At 44.7% G+C, this 22,949-nt stretch overlaps 1 protein-coding gene across 1 annotated transcript in view; it reads right to left on the minus strand.

Annotated features, from left to right (window-relative positions):
- CDYL (chromodomain Y like) overlaps positions 1 to 22,949 on the minus strand; it is a 135,661-nt gene that overhangs the window by 49,941 nt on the left and 62,771 nt on the right. The window contains exon 2 of the mRNA XM_079712851.1: positions 958 to 1,624. Coding sequence (XP_079568977.1) covers positions 958 to 1,624 — 667 coding nt within the window. The remainder of the gene's footprint in view (positions 1 to 957; positions 1,625 to 22,949) is intronic.

Genomic DNA, 22,949 nt, shown 5'->3' on the forward strand with positions numbered 1-22,949 from the left:
AGAAGAGCCGGCGCCCCGAGGTGGAGAGAGAGCCGGACAGGCGGGGTGGGCCGCGTGCAGACTCGGGGCCGCCTGCCCACCAGGTGCAGCAGCTGGCGACCGGGGATCGCGCCCCCGTCCAAGAATCACAGCAAATGGATGGGAGCCGCCAAGAGGCGGGGACCAGGGGGGCCGGTAAGACGGCAGGCAGGTACACCTACCGTGAGGTGAGGCGTACGTCAGAGAAGACGTAACAGAACTCTAGAAGAAGTGGCGGCTCGCCAGGCACAGGAAAAGGGCAGGGAAGGCAGCTGTCCATGCTGATCCCCAGGTGTGCTGTCCTGGGGTCGGGGAGGCCACAGGATGACCACCCAAGCTGCAGCGTCCGGGTCAGGAACAGGGTAAAAGCAGAACAGAAAAGAGCACCCACACTGAACGGACTCCTGCTCTGAAAAAGGAATCCGAACAGTTGACTATTTTGGAGAGACCAATCGAGGTCCCGAAGGCTCTCAGGTCATCAATATCCTCGAGAGGCACTTCCGGTTACTTAGATGGGTTAGCACAATGAGAACCATGACTTCTAATCAATACCGGTCACACTCAGAAAATTCAGATGGATTCCTAACATGAGACACAGTGCCTAAGAGATGCATAAAGGTAGAAACGAGCTGTAAAAAACCAACCAACCAAACAAACAAACAAAAACCCCAGCCATCACCTACTCAGAGTGGGACACTGTTTAAATCAAGCCAACGTGGTGGTCCAGCCTGTGGACGGCCAATGAAACAGAGACAGCCAGTGCTTACTTCAGACGCCAACGTCAAAGGCTTCAAGGAAAGAAAGCAGGGGCTGGCGAAACCTCTCCGGGGTTCCCGCAGACAGACATGTGTCAGAAGCGGAGCCCGCAGGAGCCCCCGGGCCCACACCAGACTGCCCTCCGGGGCAGGGACCCCATGCCCCTCCAAGACCGTCACTCACCTTTCCCGTTCACGGCTAGCCCCGTGGCCATGGCCGCGGTCACGGGGCCGGACACCTGCGGCACCAGCGGGTGTATGCGGGGCCGGCTCCCCATCCGCGCCCGCTCGGCACCGGGGCCCAGCAGAGCTCCGACCGGCTTTTCGGCCGCCACCTCCGGCGCCACCGTGTCCTCCTGCCCCTGCTCGACGGGGTCCAGTTTCTCGGGGCTCTCGCTCTGAAAGCCGTCCACCGCGGTCCTGCTCTTGATGGGGCTCTTGGGCACGAGGATCTTTATGCCTGACTTGGTCAGGTCCATGTTCTTCCGGTTCGAGAGGGACGGGGCTGGGTTCCTCCTGAACTTCTGGCTGGCGGCAAACAGCGGGCTGGCCTTGGGCTCGTGTTCCTTGCCGACCACCAGCGATTTTGGAGAGGCCTTGGAAAAGCTGCTGTTGGTGGACCTGGAGATCTGCTTCCTGGCGCTGTTCGGGGAGGCCCGGCTGGCCCTGGTGCAGGGGCCCTCCCTCTGCTTCTCGGTGTGGCGCCTGTTGAAGTCGTGGATGTACTCCTCGCAGTTCACCAGGTGCTGCTCCGGTTCCCAGGTGTCGTCCTCACTGTCGTAGCCCTTCCACCGGACCAAGTATTCCGTCTTCCCTTTTTTGTTCTTCCTTTTGTCAACGATTCTTTCAACCTGTTTACAGAGGAAAAGAGAAAAGTATAAACGCACTATCCGAAAAATAAGGTGCAAGCGTAATAACAATGGACCATCGAAAATAATAAAAACTGCAACAGGTGATGCGCGTGATCGCCTCTTCCCGAGCCAAACCATCTGAAAACAGAACAGTAGGGCTTCCCTGGTGGCGCAGTGGTTGAGAGTCCACCTGCCGATGCAGGGGACACGGGTTTGTGCCCCGGTCTGGGAAGATCCCACGTGCCGCGGAGCGGCTGGACCCGTGAGCCATGGCCTCTGAGCCTGCGCATCCGGAGCCTGTGCTCCGCCAACGGGAGAGGCCACGACAGTGAGAGGCCCGCGTACCACAACAAAAAAAACAAAAACAAAAAACAGAACAGTAACAGAGCATTCGGGGTTTTAGCGATTTCCTTGAAATTAAGTCAAACAAAATGCTAAAATGTTATGCTCAGAATAAATGGATGTGTTAGGTAGCTTATTTTTTTGTGATTCAAGAGAGGCTCTCTATTTTCTATATTGAACGCCGACCACCTGAGCTGGTTTTCACGGTCACAACTGGACCAGTGCTGGGTATCTCCAGCCTCCTGCCTGGCCATCCTGTTACCAAGAGCAGGAGCCCAAGAAACAGCACGGCTGTGGTCCAGGCCGAGCCCTGAGGGTGGCACCGGCCCACGCACTGAGGAAACAGGGTCGGTACTGACAGCGTCGCTTAGAAGCACTCGGTTAAAATGAAGAAGGTCCACAGAGGACTTAACGCTTTACTGGTAATAAATGGTGCAGAATGGTCAGGTTATTTACCTTTAAAACCTGGTTTTAACTAGTGTGAACCAACATCTTTAAAGGAAGATGCTGTCAGTCTTTGAATCTGATGATCAACACATCCCGTATCAAATTTATGAATTTACACAACCTTGGCATGAAGCGTACTGTCATTACCGTGACAAATTCCACTGCCTTAATTGACATCCTAAGTGTAGGTGGGAGAGCGTCTATGACTCGTGGGAACGAATCTGTTTCGCATAATGCCCCCCAAGTTATTGGGGAAATACAATCTGTGGCTACCTCTCCAGTCAACACAGAAACCACCAGCCTGCTTCCCCAGGGGCAGCAGGTACCTCGTACCTCGTAGGCAGAGGCCTGGGCCACACGGCAAGCAGCTCTTTAACTAAGGAGACAGGGTCTAGGCCACTATCGGGGTCTTCAGCAAACTTCTGGCAAAGCTACAGGTTAGGCCAGCTGACACAACGGTGCACCTAGTTCTCCAACATGCCAAAACAGCAGAAGCTGAGTACAGCTGCAGACGCTGGAGGGGAGTGGGGAACACCCTACACCCCAGCATCTGCCCTACTGTCGAAATACCCCCCAAACTCGCCAGTATACCTACCTGGGGTGTAGAGAATGAAAGCCCTGAACTACAGAAGAGCCTAAAGTTAAATGCGCATTACTGCCTCTGTGCGACAAGGATTAGGGGAAGGAAAGGCCTGGTTTCAGCAGAAGGCGGGTTTCACGCCAGGCAGACCCCGCGTCACAGCGGCGTCAGGCCTACACGATGGGCCCTCATGGTCCAGGCTGCAGCGCGGGGAGCTTTCAAAGTGATTTTCTCCCATTCCTCTGCTTGTGAAGAGTTGCGTTTAAGGGTGTAAGTATTTCCGTTTAAAACAAATGTTTCTGGAAAATTCCACACCAATCAATTTCATGGCAGAAATAACTTAAAAGTTTTAGATACAAGCGGTAAAGAAATTCTCTCTTAACAGCTAACAACGTTGTTTAATACTTGGTTTCTTTCTAAATCAACTTCCACCCCAGCAGCATGAGGGAGGCTGGACCAGGACGGCCCATCTTCCTTTTGCCCGCTTCCTTCAAGCTGCACAGGGCTCTGGTCAGGGAGGACGGATCTCCTCCCCCGACCCCCGTGAACGGCTGGTGCTCCCTGCAGGCCGGCCCCCCAAGGGCTGCACCGCGTGTGCCCTCGGCGGCCAGACTCCGCTCGGACACTGAGAGGAGCGGGGACGAGGCACGCACAGGAGACGGGGGCTTGGAAGGGGCCACCTGGGGCCCGGCTATGCCACTGCACCACTGGGCACGAGAGCAGCCAGAGGTGCCACGGAAACAAGACTTACGTGCACTGAACTGAGAGTTTTGTCATTTTCACGTGTCCTACAATAGGGAACTTCTGATTTCCTTCAACTACTTAGAACCTGTGGAAACCATTCTTCTGGCTGGCCTGCAGGTCCCAGCTCACAACCCCACAGCAGACGGGGAAAGAGCAGTGGGCACTCGGGGCGCACGTGCTGCTCTAACTCTCGCGGGGACGTGGCTGCAAGCTGACAACACGTGTGGCCGACACGGGGACACAAACACGAAGTGGCGGGTCTACGAGAGCCACACCGGGCACGGGACACACAGCGTGGGAGGTTCAGGCCCCTAACACCAACTCCACACCAAGCTGGGACCCCCCTCCTTCAAGGACAGACGTCCTCCCTCCTTTGAAAGCGTTAAAGTCCTGTTCATCCCTAGTCTGAGTGGCTAAATTAATCTCCCACAAAAAGGCACATCACCTGGATTCAACATGATTTTACTGGGATAGAAGCCTCAAGGGATTTCCAGAGCTCTTCTGTGATGAGGGAGGAAGACCTGATCACGAGACAACACGTGAAGAGATCTTTCTCTGGGTCTTCAGTCCCTTCTGCTTGAGAGCCGCCCCGTAACTGGTTCTGAAAACTAGCATCGACAAACGGTCTTTTTTAAAGTATACGTGGGTATCCACTTCTAGTTACAGAATCTCGATGTAAAGAATTTTTAAAACAAATTCTTCATAAAAGCACAGAATTACAGACAAAAGTTCTTTTTGATAGGATTTCCTTCTAAAACTCAATCTAAAACACCCCAAACGTGAAAGAAGTAAAACCAGGCTTTCCTGAACATAGCAAAGTCCTCTGATGGTTTCCAGAGCAGTAAAATTAATCAAAAAGGGTCATTCCGAACCCCCAACGCACTCCACCGACCTCAGAGTACGCCACAGTCTCGGGGCCCAGGAAGGTGCTGGGATGGCCTGGGGGTCGCACAAGACAGAAAGACGAGCACAGACGAAGGTTCACTGACCTGTGAACAAAAAGCGGAGAAACCTCCGCGGTTAAAGAGCTCAGCAAGAGGAGGAAGAACGTAACTCTGCTACTGCTGCAGTTAAAATACCGAACAGCCTGAGAAATAAGGCATGCAAACATATCCGCTTACAAGAAGAAGACCAACGTTGCACCATCATCAATAACTGTGCCAGCGGCCCTGCTGGTGGCTTATACTTGCTGTGATCCCGCCCAGAACAGGCGGCTTCCAGGATAACTTTGCAACCAGAAGCAAGGCTGAAGGCTTTGCTCAGGTTTGAGTCGTAAACCAATGCCTGGGTAACCTGGAACACCAGAGCATCACCATGGAAACAAGAATACATAAAACCCTGCTTATGTCAAAGAATTCTGGTGGACCTTTGAAGCAACACATGAGGAGGACAGGTGTTTCACCAGTCAGGTGAAAGGTGTGTTAACTACTAAGAACAGGAAAAGTTGCCTTAACTACTAAGAACAGTTGTTAACTATTAAAAACACAGGCAGATACATTGTTCCACTGGAAGAAAGAGAGGAATATACACATGACTATCTGACGACATTGGAAGGAAACCAAAAGCCCACCGAACCGAGGGGATTGGACCCTTGAAACAAGGGACCCCAATGGCTCGTACATCCCCAGAACTCGGCAGAAAGTACAGTCTCTCTCTCTTTTTTGCCGCGCCATGAGGCATGCAGGATCTTAGTTCCCCTGACAGGGCTCGAACCCGTGCCCCCGGCAGTGAGGGCTCGGGGTCCTAACCGCTGGACGGCCAGGGAAGTCCCAGAAAGCACAGTCTTAGAGGCTTCAGGTGCCAGATGGTGGAGTCAGGAGTGGGCGGGGAGGAGATCATGGACAGGAAGGCCCCCCAGAAGGGGCGCCGCCCACATAACACCCAACCCCTTCACACCCTGGGCAGCCTCCTGCTGTGCCACCAGGGAGAGCAACACCTGGTGCGCTGGGGAACACCCCAGACCGCCTCCACCGCAGAAAACACCGGGCCTTTTACTGCCACCTCCCACTGGACCCAAGGTCGGCCTAACAGTCAGTGCTAGAGCCACCTATCCTGCTGTGCCAAGTCCCCACTCATCTCCCAAGGGAACCACTCAAGGTCCTAACAACCTGCCTGCCTTCTGCCCACAGTGGTTGTGACCTTCCTCTTTTCACTCTGAGAAACACTGGGCCATGTGCCACCAAACTGGTGAGCACATCCTCCTGCCCAGAGAAGAGTCGGCCACCAAGGGGGCGTGTCTGGCCGCTGTGTCCGCACAGGACCGCGTGGTGAGCAGTCAGTCTGTGACCATCTCCACTTCTCCCCATCGTCAGGCCACAAACCGGGGCACCGTTTATTGCCAGGCCCATGAGCTGGTCAACACAGCGAGCCACTGATCTTCACGGATTTTCCTCATATCTCACCAAGCAACCCATGAGGCTTGCATCCTCTCCTCTGAGAAAACCACATCCTTGTCAGTTTCCCATCATCGTAAGTGAAACTCAAGAACGGAGACGTGTCTGTGATTTCACCCCATCTGCAAGCTATCACGCGAGTCTGCCCTGTTTCATAGATGTGGCAAAGGCAAGACCCCTGATCGCAGACAGAGGACTCTGTTCCTCAGCAGCTGCAGCAGCCAGAGGATCAGCATGTCCTTGCTCCAGCCCCCACAGGATGACACAGACGGCCAGGTGAGACCCATGCACACAACGGGTGATGTTACAGGACAGGAAGCCAGTCTTTTATGATGGGCCGTGAGCATGCCTGCCCCGACCTCTGGCAGGAGAGACTATGGCTGTCTTCTAAACAAACATCCTTGGACAGCCCTGAAAGATGTTCAAGGCGGGGGAGCGGGGGGAGAGGGAAGGAGCAACTGGATGAAGGTGATCAAAAGGCACAGACTTCCAGTTATAACATAAATGAGTTCCGGCGATGTACAGCATGGAAACTGTAGTTAACACTGCCCTATGGTATATCTGAAGTTGCTAAGAAAGTAGACCCTAAAAGTTCTCATTACAAGGAAAAAAACACTTCTCTCTCTTTTTCTCTTTTAATCATATGAGATGATGGATGTTAACTAAACTCATTCTGGTGATCATCTGGCAACATATGTAAGTCAAGTCATTATACTGCACACCCTAAACTTACATGGTGCTGTGTGTCAATTATATATGATACAACTTAAAGGAAAAAATGATGTTCATGAATTCAGAGTAAATATTGTTAAAAATTAAAATTTCCCAGATGTATCTATAGATACAAGACAATCCCAATAATAATCGCAGCATGATTTTATGTGGAAACTGCCGAGATCTGATCGTTTACATGGAAAGGCAACAAACCTGAAGAGCAATCCTGAAAAAGAACTGACTGGAAGACTCATAGAGCCGTACTTCAAGACCCTCTCCCAAGAACCAAGAGATTCCCAACAGTGTGGTACTTACACAGGACGTACAAGGCGTCAATGGGGTAGGGGAGAGAGCGAGCCCAGAAGTGGACCCTCACGTGAACTGGCCACAGGACTGAGGGAGGGAGTGATTGTTGGTGACACAGGCTTCCAGAGCAATCCACTTGTCTTTTCAATAAGGACTGCTGGAATACTGGCTATCCTTACGTAAAAGAAGTGAACCACAACCCTTATCCCAACCTTTACACACAGAAATTAATTCAAGATGTATTTTAGGCCCAATTATAAAAGCTTTTCTATGAAGCTTCCATAGCAAAACACGGGACATCATCTTTGTGACTTAGGGGCAGGCAATGGTTCTTTAGGTCACAAAAAGCAATAACCATGAAAGAAAGAAAATTGATAAATGAGACTTCATCAAAAAACAATGTCGAGAAAATGTATAAACACGCCAGAGATTGGGAGATAATATCCATAAAAAATACCTTCAAGGACTGGTCCCTAAGACTAATAAAGAACTTCTAGAATTCAATAATGAAAGGACCAAAATGTAATTTAAAAGCGGGCAAAGGATTTAAGCATACATTCCCAAAAGAAGATAGACAAATGGCCAGTACACACATTAAAAAGTGATGAACATCACTGCTCATGAGGAAATGCAAATTAAATACTCAATGAGATACTACTACATACCCATTAGAATGGCTAAAATGAAAACACACCAGGGATGTACAACTGGCATATTCATACAGTGTTGGTAGCATTTTCAAATGGTACAGCCATTTTGGTAAAAGGTCTGACAGCATTTCATAAAACTAAACAAATAACTACCCTATGATGCAGCAATTCCAATCCTCATTACTTACCCAAAAAGGAATGAAAACATACATCTACAAAAAGACTTGTACAAAACTATTTATAGCAACTCTGTTCATAATGTACCCAAACTAGAAACAGTCCAAGTTTCTGAGCGACTGGACAAACCGTAGTACGTACATATAGTAATCTCAACAAGAAGTCAACTGGTGATACATACAAACACATGGGTGAGTCTCAAAACATCACACTGAATGAAAAAGCCCTACTCAAAAGACTACTCATTGTATGATTCTATTTAAATGAAAATTCTTGAACAAGCAAAAAAAAAAAAAAAAAAAAAAAAAACCACCCGAACTATTATTGAAAAAAACCCCAAAAACAAAGGTTGGTAGGGAATTAACTGGGAGGGGCATCAGTGAAATTTCTAGCTCAATAAGCCTTTGGGTTGCAAAGGTACATGCTTTGTTAAGGTTGGCAACCTGTATAGTACTTAAGACCTGTGCAGTGCATCGCTACAAAATGTTACATCATTAACAAATGATGTATAAACAAATATGGAATTCAAGTTAATGAACTGCATGCTAAATGAAGTTTACTAGGGAGAAGTGTCCTGATGTGGGCACTTACTATAAACTGTGTCAACAAGTGAGATGGATGGATGGATGGATGGATAGATGGATGGCAGGATGACAAACAGAAGAATCTGCAGGGGGCCTATGAATGCTCACTGTAAAATCCTTTCGACTTAGACGTTTAAAATTTTCCATAATTAAAAAATGTTGAGGAAAAGTCAGTATTTATTCTTGATTTTAAAAACTCAGAAATAAAGGAAGCTACAATAACTACTAGGAAAAATAAGCAAGTTCAGTAAAGTCACAGGATTAATAGTAGTATTAAATAATTAAAATGAAAAATTTTTAATCTCCATTTATAGTATAATCAAAAAGCAAAATATTAGTGATAAATTTAAGCAAAATGTCTAAAACACCTATGCTGAAAATGACAAAACATGGCTGAGAGAAATTAAAGAATACCTATAAACTGAAAGAAACACCATGTTTATAAATCGGTGGTCAGTTTTATTTAGTTGTCAATTTTTCCTAAATTGATACATAGATGCAACAGAATCCCAATCAAAAATCCCAAAGCTCTTTTATATAAATTGACAAATTAACTCTAAGGTTTTGTATGTCAAAGTTAAGAATCTAGAATAGCCAAAACAACACTGAAAGAGAAGCACGAAGTTGGAGGGCTTATATTACCTAAATTTAAGACTTATTATAATGGCTGAAATTCAGACAAGAGTAAATGCTGACGAGGATGCAGGACTAATGGAACTCTCATACATGCTGGTGTAAAACACTACTGAACAGAAACCCCAATAGAAGACCAGCAGGGGGAGCGCTCACCCCTGCGACAACAGCCAAGCCCAACAGGAAGAAGAAAGACTCCTGTTCTTTCCTGCCAGGACTCAGCCAATGAAAAGTCAGGCTCTGTTTACGAAGCCCGCCCCCTCCCCTGTCCCCTCTATAAAAGCGTCTCCTTCCCTTGCCGTGGGGGGACCTGCACGTGGTTGCTTCGGCTGAGATGCTGAATTGCAATTCTCTGCTCATCCCGAGTAAACCCATCTCTGCTGGAGAAAACCTGGCCGTCTATTTGCTTCAGGTCAACACTGGCGAGTATGGAAAACTGTGTGACAGTTCCTTAAACATACACCCGCCTCAGCAATTCTACTCCTAGGTAAATACCTAGGAGGAAACCCAAGAGAACCGGGAACATACGTCCACAGAAAGACCTGTACGAGAATGTTCACGGCAGCTTTATCCTAACGGTCAGAGACTGAGTCGGCCCAGGTGTCCATCAACAGGAAAGCAGATGAACAAGACAAAGTATATTCACACCCTGAACTGCTGCCCACAATAAGACAGCACCAGCACTGACCCCTGCAACACAAGTGAATGTGCATCATCATTGCGCTGAGTCAGTGAAACGAGACACAGACCGTACACTACGTGACTCCACTTGTCGGAGGGTCCACCAGAGGCAAAACCAATCTGTGGTGAGAAATCAGAGCGGGGAGTCTGTGGATGGGGTTGGGGGGCACAAGGAGACTGAAGTGGTGAAAATGCTCCATCTCTGTCAAGATGGTAGTTACAGCAGAGTACACATCTGTCAAAACTACCGCACACTTAACATCTATGCACTTTCTGTATGGAAGTCACACCTCACTCAGCAAACTCAACAGAAAAACTCCTAAGCAGCTCTGAGGCTGGAATGAACCAGGGGATGAAGAGATGCTCCTGGCAGATGACATCTAAACCAGAGCTGGGTCCTCAGAGACCTGCGTCCTCCCCGCGGGCCGAGCTCCCTGCAGCACACGGCCCACCGGTTCCCCTGGCCACAGTGCTGGGGAGCCGAGTGCCGAAGCCGAGCGAGGTGCGCTGGAATGGAAACACGGAGAACGTGTGATACATGTAAAAACAGGACCAGCGCAAAGTAAAACCGACAAGCTGTGGAAAGCATGGACCAAGAGGCTACTCGTCTTACCGCATTAACACCTCTTTCAGAGCTACAACAGAGCAGGGCGAGAACTGAGTAAGCAATTCATGATAGAAAGTACAGGCCACCACCACCCCATGAATACGGTTTAACTCACCAAAGGGAGACACCACGTTCCGTCTGGAAGGCTCACGAGGGTGAGGAAACAGCCTGACGGCTGCAGGTGGGAGCTGTGTTAGTCATGGAGGGCGATTCAACAAAGAACATCTCAAGGTTTAAAACACGCTTACTCTGTATTCGAGAATTCAGCTGAGGAATAAACTCAAGGAAATAACCGAGTGGATGCTCAAAGACGGTGGCACGTGCAAATGGAGAGCAGGTGAGGAGAAATCCAGGAGCCTGGAGAAGGCACCCGCTCCACTGCTCGGAACCAGGCTCGGAGCCTCGCTTCCCACCCACCCCCCCCCATGCGTAACCATAGGCACAGAGTTTCAGTTCTGAATTCCTTCAGCACTGACTGACTGAATTCTGCCCTATTATATGTTCATCAATTTATTCCTGAAGCAGGCTCGTAGAATGAAAGGGTAAAAATTTTCAATGGCCATGTTTTCCAAAGTGTTAAACGCTAAGTGAACTTTCTAACCAAAAACGAAAGAGAAATGTTATGATTTAGGTTATCAGCAAATGTGGATTTCCACCTGCCCCATGAAAAATGCACAGAACGGAACCACCGTTATTCCTGTTTGCTCCTTCCATGAGACCACCAGATACTTGAGCAGTGATATACCTCACGGTGTATATGCAGGAAAGGTAGGGAGACTGTATATACTGTTACGGTCTCCCTTCTCAGTATGTGATCAGAAAATCTATATGCATGCACATTAAATGGATCCTGTTTGCTAAAAGTCACAATACTCACCCTCTCCATCTACTTTTTCTTACATGACTTCAACAAGTAAGAATGGATTCAAGTTGTTTAAAGGGTAAGGCGCTTAGAAATTTTACCAGTAAGTCACATTTCTGGTATTTTGTTCTGAATAAGAGTAGGATGGTATCTGGTACCAATGAAACCACTTGCTTCTTGCATACTTGACAGACAAATCACAAACTGAGTCAAATCTATGTATGTGTATTGTATAAACAAGGGTGAATCAGAACTTCTCCCGCACAGCTGCTACAACTGAAAAACTATAAAAACATATTTCATAACAACTATATTATTCTTCAGATACCTCAAAATAGAAAAAAAGCATTTGTTATTTTTCATTGACAACACAAACCAAAAATGCCAAATAGAGAGCTTGAAGAAATAATAAATTCCTGTTCTGAGTCAGAATGCTTTACTGTCTGGCTTTATTAAATGGATGGAGACAAAGATGGAATTGTTCAGGAAGTGAGAACAGATAAACTAGGATTTCTGACTTTGACAATTTTCTTTTTAGCTCTATTTTCATAACAAAATAGCAAAGTTAGAAACTACGGTCCTACAGGCAAGGTTCCATATGTCTACAATTATGAAAACTTTGCCAAAGTATTCACTTTTAAACCTCAATGTTCCACAAAGTAAGCCAAACCTAAATGCCAAGACATGCCAAAATTAAGTTAAATAAGAATGTACCATACCAGGCGCACACAAAGGACTCAGTAAAGTAACGTTTGTGACAGACTTCACTGATGCCGTTTGATGAGAATCTTTCTCATGAATGACAGACAAGCTGACTCACGGAGAGAGTACCTTTGTGTGGAAAACCCCCAAAGTGCTCCGCGAACAGGAATGAGTACATCCACCAGGGGAATAACACCCACTCCGGGGTGAAATGCGGCTGCTCTACAGCCCACGCAAATACACTTGCACACACAGGCTCAGACCGATGGCAAACAAATCACTTAGGAGCCAGAATATAACTGCTTTGGCCAGAAAATCAAATCTCAGCTCCTGCACGGAGATGCGGGCTTGAGGCCACGCAAGTGATCCTCCAACGTCATCTGTCCCAATTCCACGGAGGGACACTAGGGGGCAGCACAGAGGCGGAATGGGAACCCATTTCTTCCCCGGTAACATGAACCTTGGAGACAGTGGGAGCCCGACCAGGGGTGCGGAGTAGTCTTTGTGAGAAAGCGCCCCTCTCTATTTCCTCCAGATGCCATCTCAGGGAGAACGCTTAGGGCGGAGAGGCACTGCCAAATGCAATTTCTACACAGATCCCCGGCGACCTGGAGACGGCCATGGAAGTGCTAAGTGGGGTCAGTAGGTGCAGACTGTAAGTCTGACGAACCAGCTCTGAGATCTGCCAGGTAGGAAGCTCTGATCGAGACCCTCAGGGTCTCTAAGATGCACCCTGAGAATCCATCTGAAGCAGATGGATTCTAAAACCCAGTTCTGCTAACCAGTCAGCACACTCACCAATTCCACCAATACGTACCAAGTCCCTGTGACGCGTCAGGTTTCTGCTTTTTCTGAGGTTACAGGAAGAAACAAAAACAGTATTGCTTTCTTCTATTTTGGAAGTTGTACTCAAGTGAAAGGAGTCAGACAAATTAATAAATGTGAAATACATTAAATATATGTAATTGCTAAGAAGAGAAAAACCCCAGGAAGAGGACAGGGTAACGGCAGAGAGCTGGGTCAGGAGGAGCTGAGCAAGCACACCTAGAAGAACGTCCAGCCAGAGAGAATGGCTGATCCAAACCCAGAGGGCAGGGCTGTGCCTGGAGTTCGAGAGGAACAGGAGGCAGGCGGGGGCGGGGGGGCTGCTTAGAGGAGGTGACAGGGGAAAACGGAAAAGACGAGGTCAAGGAGGCTGGGGGCAGGGGGAGAGTTAAACTGAGTGCCTGTAGCCAAGCTTTATTCGGGGTTTGCTCTCACTAAGACGGATGCCGGGGAACGGCTCTGGGCAGAAGAATGCGTTTCAGAATTAACAACTCCAGCTACTCTGTGGAATTAAGAACGGGTAGGCAACTGTGACAGCCTCAGCAAGAGGAGGTGTGACTTGCACTAGGGTGGTGAGGTGGAAGACATGCTGAGAAGTGGCTGGATTTGGGGTCTATTTTAATGGGGTGCTGGTAAGATTTCCTGATGGACTGGATGCAGGCTAGGAGAGGAAAATGAAGAATGAAAGCTAACCAAGATATTTGGCCTGATTAACTGGAAAGATGGAGTTGACATTTACTGGGATGTGAGAAGATACAAGAGTTCAATTTTAAACACATTAAGAGGAGACGTGGAAGAGACCATGTGACTCACACATCTGGAATTTGGGCTAAAGATAGAAATTTGGAATTTGTAGGCATTAGAAGTGATTAAATCCATGAGATCATGAAGGGAGTTAAGTATGGATAAAGAGAAAAAGGAGTTTGGGGACTGGGCCCTGAGAGACACAAACATTTAGAAGAGGGAACGAACAGGAGAATCCAGCAGAGGTTGCAAAGAGCAGGAATGACACTGGAGGAGGACTCGGAAGTAGCCCCCAGAAGCCAGGTGCTCTAGAGGGGGCTCCGTCATTACGTCTAATGATCTTACTAGATCAAATCAGACCCGGAAGAAAGGAAAGAAGAGGTTGACAAATCCTTTCCACTGAAGAAACAACTACAAAACTTGGCAAAGTTGAAGAACAACGACTTCAGGGCCCCAGAAATCCAACAAGAGGCAACCAGTAGATTGAGAAGCATTTACTCATGAAAACCCGCTGAACTCTGAGTAAGAAGAGAGGAAGCTGGTGACCTTGCTATCTGAGGCTGTCCCCCACCACGGCTCTGACACACTGGTGGCCCTACCATTGTGGGGCTGGCCTGGAAAGCCTGCAGCTTAGCTGTCAAGGGGACTGGCTTGATCTGAAGCAGAAGGCAGAAAACCCATGCCGGGAAAGGGCTGCAGCTCTCCCAGCCAGAGGCTGAGGTCCCAGCAGTGGTGACTGACAATGCAGGAACAGGCAGAAATTTATAGGGAGAGCCTGGAAATGAGACAGCCATTGAGGGGAGAGATGACCACTCCACACACCCCACATACAATGAACACTCAAGGGGGCTAGCACAGAGCAAAACCAGTGCAGCCCTGAAAGCTGTCTGAGCTTTGAATGCAACAGAAACAGAAACACAAACCCAATGCAGAGGGTGGAAGCCTTATGGGCTTAAGGTGTCTGACCATGACCTCTGACCAAAACTTGACTCACAATCTACACAGACACAGGAGTGACCTCTAGAAAGTCAGGCCAAAAATCAAGGTAAGAGCTGGGATGGAGGGAGCTGAGCAGAGAAATCCGTGGCCACACACATAGGGCCACAAGATTCCTTGGATTACATCCAGGCAAGTGACTTAAAACATGCACACACTTGCAAAACAAAAGCAACAACAAAAAACTCAGGGAAAAAATTAAAATTCTGAAATACACATAAAACACCAGGAAAGTATGAGTCATACTCAGGAAATAAAACAATGAAAGCTGTCTCTCAGTTTACTCATAATTTGGATTTAGCAGAAAAAGACTTCAGGTCAACCCTTACAAATACATTCAAAAAAACTGGATTAAAAAAAAAAGACTCCATGTTTAAAGAATTCAAGGAAAACATGATGAAAATTATTCAAATAGGAAATAACAAAGAAATAGACCCTATCAAAACAGAACAAAAATTCTAGAGTTGAAAAACACAGTAAGTGAAATAAAAAATTCATTAGATGGACTCAACAGCAGATTTGAGAAGGGAGAAGAATCAGTGAAATTTTTGAGAGACTGATAGACTTTACCCAAAGTGAAGAACAGAGAGAAAAAATATTAAGAGGACATATATAATAAAGAGGACATAAAGAGAGAGAAGGCAGAAAAAAAGATACTTTAAGAAATATGGCTGAAAACATTCCAAATATGATGAAAAGCAATTATTGACAGATTCAAGAAGCTCGACAAAGCCCAATTAATATAAATCCAAGGAGATCCTTAGTTAGAGATACAGTTGTTAAACCTTTGGAAGCTAAAGACAGAGAAAATCTTGAACTACTAGAAAAATAACAAGTTAACATATATAGGGAAACAACAATACAATTAATGGTTGCCTTTTCATCAGAAACAATGAAAAGTAGAAAGCAGGAGAATGACATGTTCAAAGCACTGAAAGAAAACCAACCAAGAATTCTATATCCAGCTAAACTATCCTTTAAAAATGAAGGCAAAATAAAAACATTCCCGGGCTTCCCTGGTGGCGCAGTGGTTGAGAGTCCGCCTGCCGATGCAGGGGACACGGGTTCATGCCCCAGTCCGGGAAGATCCCACATGCCGCGGAGTGGCTAGGCCCATGAGCCGTGGCGGCTGGGCCTGCGCGTCCGGAGCCTGTGCTCCGCAATGGGAGAGGCCGCAGCAGTGAGAGGCCCACGTAATGCAAAAAAAAAAAAAAAATTCCCAAATAAATGATACTGAGAAAACACATGGCCAGCAAACCTGCCTGACAAAAAAAAACCAAAGGAAGTTCTACAAGTTAAAAGAAAATGATTCCAGGCAGTAATGCAAAAGCAGGGGAAGAAAGGAAGAGCAGTGGGGGCGGTAAATATGTGGGTATACATAAAGACTGGTTGAATATTATTTCTTTTTCCTTCTCAATTTCTTAAATGAAACAAGATTATACACAGCAAAAATTATAGCACTGTACATGCTTGACAATTTAGATATAATGTGTATAACTATATCACAAAGGAAGGGGGAGAAAAGAGAGACATACTGGAATAAAGGTGATACACTGACTTGAATTAAGGTAGTATTAACCTGAAGTACATTGTGATAAATTAAAATGCCTATCATAATCCTTAGAGCAATCACTAAGAAAATAATTCAAAGATATCATTTTAAAAAATCACAGAAATTAATATGATAAAGGCAAAAAATGTTTAACATAAAAGAAAGTAGGAAAGAAGAAACAAGAACAAAAACAACGAGATAAACAGAAAACAACTAGCAAACTGACAAAGCAAAACTATTCCAATAATTACACGAGAAATCAAAGAACTAAATACTCCCAACAAAGAGCAGAGGATGGCAGAACAGATTGAACAAAGCAGCTATATGCTCTACAAGAGACTCAAGTTTAGATTCAAAGATACAAATAGGATAAGAGTAAAAGGACAGAAAAAGATATACGACACCCAGAGTAACCACTTGAGAGTGACTATATTCATATTAGACAAAACAGACTTTCAGCCAAGAAATATTATTAGAGGCAGAGAGGAACACTTCATAATGATAAAAAGGTCAATATTTCAGGAAGATACAATGACTATAAATGTATGCGTATACCTAAAGGAGTCCCAATATACAAAGCAAAACCTGACAGAAATGAAAGGTGAAACAGACAAGCCTACATTTACAGTTGAAGATTTCAAAATAATACTGTCAATAACTGATAGAATAAAACGAAAATCAGCAATGATACAGAAAACTTGATTGCTATCATCCAACTCACCCTCCCTGACCATTACGGAACACTCCATCCTGTAACAGCAGAATACACATTCTTTTCAAGTGTGCACACAACATTTACCACCACAGACCATATGCTAGGCCATAAAACAAGTTTCAGTTAATTTGAAAGGATTCAAGACATACAAAGAGATCCTGACCTAGACACATCATAGTCAAACAATCAAAAAGAAAACGTGTTCAATGACCACAAGGAATTAAATTAGAAACCAACAATTTTGGAAAATTTCCAAAACTTGCCATTAAACAACACACTTCTAAATATTTCCCACTGGGATTCCCTGGTGGTCCAGTGGTTAAGACGCCACGCTTCCACGGCAGGGGGCACGAGCTCGATCCCTCATCAGGGAAGTTCGGCATGCCGTGTGGCTTGACCAAAAAAAAAAAGTTAAATATTTCCCACTGGTCAAAGAAAAAAGTACAGGAGAAATTAGAAAGCATTTGGAAGTAAATGAAAATGAAAACGTATCAAAATGTATGGGATGCAGCTGAAGCAGTGCTTAGAGGAAATTTTATAGCATTAAACACGTATTCAGAAAAGAAGTAAAGAAGTTTAAAAAAAATCAATAATCTAAGCTTTCCACCTTGGGAAACAAGAACATAAGAGCAAATTAAGCCCAAAGCAAGCAGAAGGCAGTAAGTAATGAAGATCTGAGCAGAAATCAATGCAACAGCAAAACAACAAAACCACCCAGAAAAATAATAAAACCAAAAACTTGGTTCTTTGAAAAGATCAACAAACCTGATAAACCGTTAGCTAGCCTGACCACAAAAAGAAGAGCACACAAATTATCAATAACAGAAATCAAAGAGGGACATCACTATCCACGTGGCAGAAATTTAAAGGACTACAAGGAAACAGTATGTAACATGAACAACCCTATGCTAACAAATTAGGCAACTTTGATGAAATGGAGACATGCCTAGGAAAATATCAGTTATCACAATGGACCCCAGAAGAAATGGAAAATCTATACAGATTTACAAGTAAACAAATATACTCAGTCATTTAAAGTCCTCCCACAAAGAAAAGTACAGGCTCAGATGGCTTCACTTACGAAATGTACAAAATACTTAATGAAGAAAAAAACAATACTATACAAACACTGCCAGAGAATAGGAAAGACCACTTCTCAAATCATTCTGTGAGGCCAGTATTACTCTGACAGCAAAGCCAAACAAGGACATCATAAAAACAAAAGTAAATTTAAAAAAACCCTACAGAACAATATTTCCCATAAGCACAGACACAAAAATCCCAAGCCAAATTCACCAACATGTAAATAGGATTATACCCCATGTCCAAGTAGGATCTCTCCCAAAAATGCAAGGTCAGTTTCACATCTGAAAATCAATTAATGTAATACCTTATTAATATAGACTAAAAGCCACATGATCATCTTTTTTTTTTTTTTTTTTCCTCCGGTACTTGGGCCTCTCACTGTTGTGGCCTCTCCCATTGCAGAGCACAGGCTCCGGATGCGCAGGCTCAACGGCCATGGCTCACGGGCCCAGCCATTCCGCGGCATGTGGGATCTTCCCGGACCGGGGCACGAACCCGTGTTCCCTGCATCGGCAGGCGGACTCTCAACCACTGCGCCACCAGGGAAGCCCCACATGATCAACTTGATGGTCACAAATAAAGCATTTGACAAAATATAAACTTATGACCAAAACTCTTAAACTAGAAATAGAAACTTTCTCAACGGGATAAGGTAATCTACAAAACCCTACAGCTACTATCACACTTCATGTGAAAGGCTGAAGACATTCCCCTAAATATCCTAGAAACTATAAGCAAGACGTTAGTTCTCAGCACCCCTACTGACCATCACACTATAGGTTCTACATAGCCCCAAAAGGCAAACACATAGAGATCAGAAAGAAAGAAAAACTGTCTTTATTTGCAAATGATATGGTTCAGTATGCAGGGAAAAACTAAGGACTCTACAAAATAACTGTGAGAATAGGTGGGTTTAGCTAGCTTGAAAGATATAAGACCAACATATAAAAATCTTGTATTTCTATATAAGAGCAATGGATAATCCAAAAGTGAAAATAAGAAATAAGAAAGCAATTCCATTCAACGTATCAAAAAGAATAACATACTTGGGAATCAACTTAATGAAAGAAGTTCAAGAGTTTTACACTGAAAACTTCAAGATGTTACTGGAAGAAATTAAAGCTCTAAATAAATAGGGCCCGTGGGCTTCTATGTGCAGGAACTGGGTAGATCTCTGAAGTGGTGGGTCCTGACATGCCTGGTTGGGGAGACAACTGGTACTCAGGGTGTGTCCCCACAGGGTAGGCGCTGGGAGAGGAGAGTTTAAGGTTGGGGATTAAGGTGATATGAAAGCCTCTCTAATACTTTATATGCACATACGATGTGGCGTGGGGGTTATGGTGCTGCTTGAAATGTGTGACTAGTTGCTAAGTGCAGGGCTACTGATTCTGGAAGAGAAAGCCACGGCGTTCTGCGTCCTGAAATGTTTCTTCAGACCCTTTGTCTCCAGATGTCTTCTCACGGATCAGATCCACAGGTAACACTCTGGGCCAGGTCAGTACTAACAGTTAGGGTCACTCAGAAGGTAAGCATAAAGCATGCAAGTCCAAGTCTGGCGGTAAAACGGGGGAATAACATCATTCGATTTTATAAAACCAGCATGTTGACACATGCTCACAACTTGTCCATTCACCAGCCTTAAATTTTCTCTTTGAGGTGAATTCATCTGACTTTGCTTACTTAGTTTGCCAACTTCAGGACCAAAGCCAACAGCACCGTAAGACTGGCTCTTGCTCTAATAGCACAGAGGATATATTCTCAAAGGGACCAAAAGAAAGTCCGAGTATTTTCACTTTCGCTTGTGTCCAGGAACAATTCCTGGCTGTGGAACCCTGCTTTCCCATTATCCACCCCTTAGCCCTCGTACCAACGACGTACTGGCGTATAACTTTCCAGTTGCAAACAGACTTATACACCCAGCGCTTGCTTTTCAGTAATGTTTTAAAGTCTGTATTTCATAAGGAGTATTTTCTACCAGAGAGATTATCCTTGCTTCATGTGAAAGCAATGCTTTCTCTGGCCTCCCCAAAAGAAACATTTCAATTACACAAAAAAGTAGGGGAAAAAAGAGAGAATTATCTGTATTCTGCTTGACCACCTAGCTAATCAACCCTAACATATTGCCATAACTAATTTGGGTATTTCTAAATAAAAAAGCAGTAAGATACAGTTGAAACCCACTGAGTACCCACAGTCTTCAGAGGTAACCACTATTCCAAATCTGATGTTTATCATTCTCACGTCTTTGAAAAAGTGTTCTACTTAACATGTGTGTATATCTAAGTAACACAGAGTATCATCTTGCATGGTTTCAAACTCTATAAATTTTCATCAATGTTTTTGAAAGAAATCCATCGTCATACATGTAGATCTAGCTCACTCATTTTAAAGGCTATATAATATTCCACAGCATAAATGATATACTCATCCACTTATCCATTCTCATGCTGATGGACATGAGTTGCTCCCAATTTTTCTCTATTAGAAACAATAATGCTGCAAATATCCTTGTTACTTTGGCTAAATTCAATTTTTTTCTTTATGGTTTTTGGTCCTAATGTCTTGCTTTAAAAAATCATTCCCTTCCCCAGAATCATATAGTCTTTTCCTACACATGGAAATGACTTCTGTACAGTGTGTGGTAGGGAATTTAATTTTGTTTCTTTCTCACATGGATAACCAAATATCCTAACACCATGACCTAAAGAGCCAATCCTTTCTGTACTAATTTGTAACCTTAACTGTCAATTAACAAGTTTCTACATATGACTCACACTTTTATGTTCTATTTGCTCCCAACAGCAATATCATACTGTCTATAATTGTTGGCACACAATTGTCTGTAGTTCTCTTATTTTTAAAACACTTTTTGTACCTGTAGATAAGCCATCCTTTTCATTCCAGCTGCTATTTGTCTTAATCATCTTTTCTCATTCTTCATAAACTCTGCCACATTTTGTGTCTTTTCAAAGGATTAACCTTGGGACTTGTATCCTTGCTGGGGGGTTACTTTCTACTCTTGTCTTTATCATCCTTTGTTTTTCTTTGACTTTATTCTGCTGCTTTTAACTTCTACGTTGGGTACTTCACTCGTTCCAAAATTTTTGATAACCATTCATTTCTAGGTGTTCTCTTAATTCCATTATGATTTCTTCATTAAACTATAAGTTTTTTAGAAATTTTTCAAATTTTCAAAAAGCACAAAGTCAGAAATTCAGCTTCCAATTTAATAAGTTATGATCACAGTAATGACATCCCAACAATACCAAGTTATTTGCTGCTTTGCGGCTTAGAGTGTGGGTAGTGCTGAACTATGCCTCTTATATTTCAGATGAACATATCTTCTTCTTTTTTTTTTTTTTGTGGTACATGGGCCTCTCACCGCCGTGGCCTCTCCCGCTGCGGAGCACAGGCTCCAGACGCGCAGGCTCAGCGGCCATGGCTCACAGGCCCAGCCGCTCCACGGCATGTGGGATCTTCCCAGACCAGGGCACGAACCCGTGTCCCCTGCATCGGCAGGCGGACTCTCAACCACTGCGCCACCAGGGAAGCCCCATATCTTCTTATTAAAGGCAGGGTTTTTAAAATTCATGGGCTCAGATAAAACTCTAGCTATGCAAATCTTACCTTCTAATTTATCTTTGTTCAATCTACTAGTTACTTACGGAGGAATCATTTAACGGTTCTCACTGCCTCTAAACCTGAAATCACATCAGCTTTGTCTTACATATTTTGAAGCTATGTTACCAAAAGCAAACAAGTTTAAGATTACTTTAACTTCACGGAGAATTGTTCTTTTTATCACTATATAATGACCATATTTTGCCTTAAAATTATTTATGTATTCAATTTGACAATCTGACTTTTAACTGACACATAATCCTTTTAAAATTTATTGTGATTGCAAATATATTTGTACTTACATTTATTTTGACCATGTCATTCTATTTGCCCTTGCTTTTTCTTGCTTGTTCTTTTTATCACTATATAATGACCATATTTTGCCTTAAAATTATTTATGTATTCAATTTGACAATCTGACTTTTAACTGACACATGATCCTTTTAAAATTTATTGTGATTGCAAATATATTTGTACTTACATTTATTTTGACCATGTCATTCTATTTGCCCTTGCTTTTTCTTGCTTGTTCTTTTCCCCTTCTTTCTGATAATTTGTCTATTTTAGTGGTTACCCTTACAGCTTTAACATGCTTACCTGTTTTACTAAAAACTAAAGTGATTTCCTCCCTCCCCAAAAATAAAAGGAAAGAAGAAAACATTACTCCTGATCACCTATCTTCTTGTTGTTGCGACGAATTTTAGGTGTATGTAATTTATTATGACCAAATTTCTCAACATGACTATTACTGCTTTATACAACAGATATGTGTTTACCTATTTCCAGTTTCTTTGCTGACCAATCTTTTTTACTTCATGTCTTTCTGGGTTCAATTTCTTCTTTTTGAAGAGCTCCTTTTTTTTTTTTTTTTTTTTTTTTTTTTTTGCGGTATGCGGGCCTCTCACTGTTGTGGCCTCTCCCGTTGCAGAGCACAGGCTCCGGACGCAGAGGCTCAGGGGCCATGGCTCACGGGCCCAGCCGCTCCGCGGCATGTGGGATCTTCCCGGACTGGGGCACGAACCTGCGTCCCCTGCATTGGCAGGCGGACTCTCAACCACTGCGCCACCAGGGAAGCCCTGAAGAGCTCCTTTTGATGGTCCTTAGCGAGAGTCTCCCAGTGGTAAGCATCTCAGCTCCTGTCTGTCTGAAAGCGTCCATTTCGCTTCGTCTCTTGAACGTTATTTTGCATTAGGAGAGATCCGAGGTTGGCAGCTATTTCCTCAGCTCCGTCTCCTGCCTTCAGTGACACTGCCAGAGCCAGCCGTCGGCGTCACCACGGGGCTGTCTTAGGTCACCTGCCTTTCTCCCACTGTGCTTTTAAGACCTTCTCCTTGGCCTTCACTGTTCCACAGTTTATTTCTAGG

This window comes from Hyperoodon ampullatus (genome assembly GCF_949752795.1).
Source record: "Hyperoodon ampullatus genome assembly, chromosome: 10".
Lineage (NCBI taxonomy): Eukaryota > Metazoa > Chordata > Mammalia > Artiodactyla > Ziphiidae > Hyperoodon > Hyperoodon ampullatus.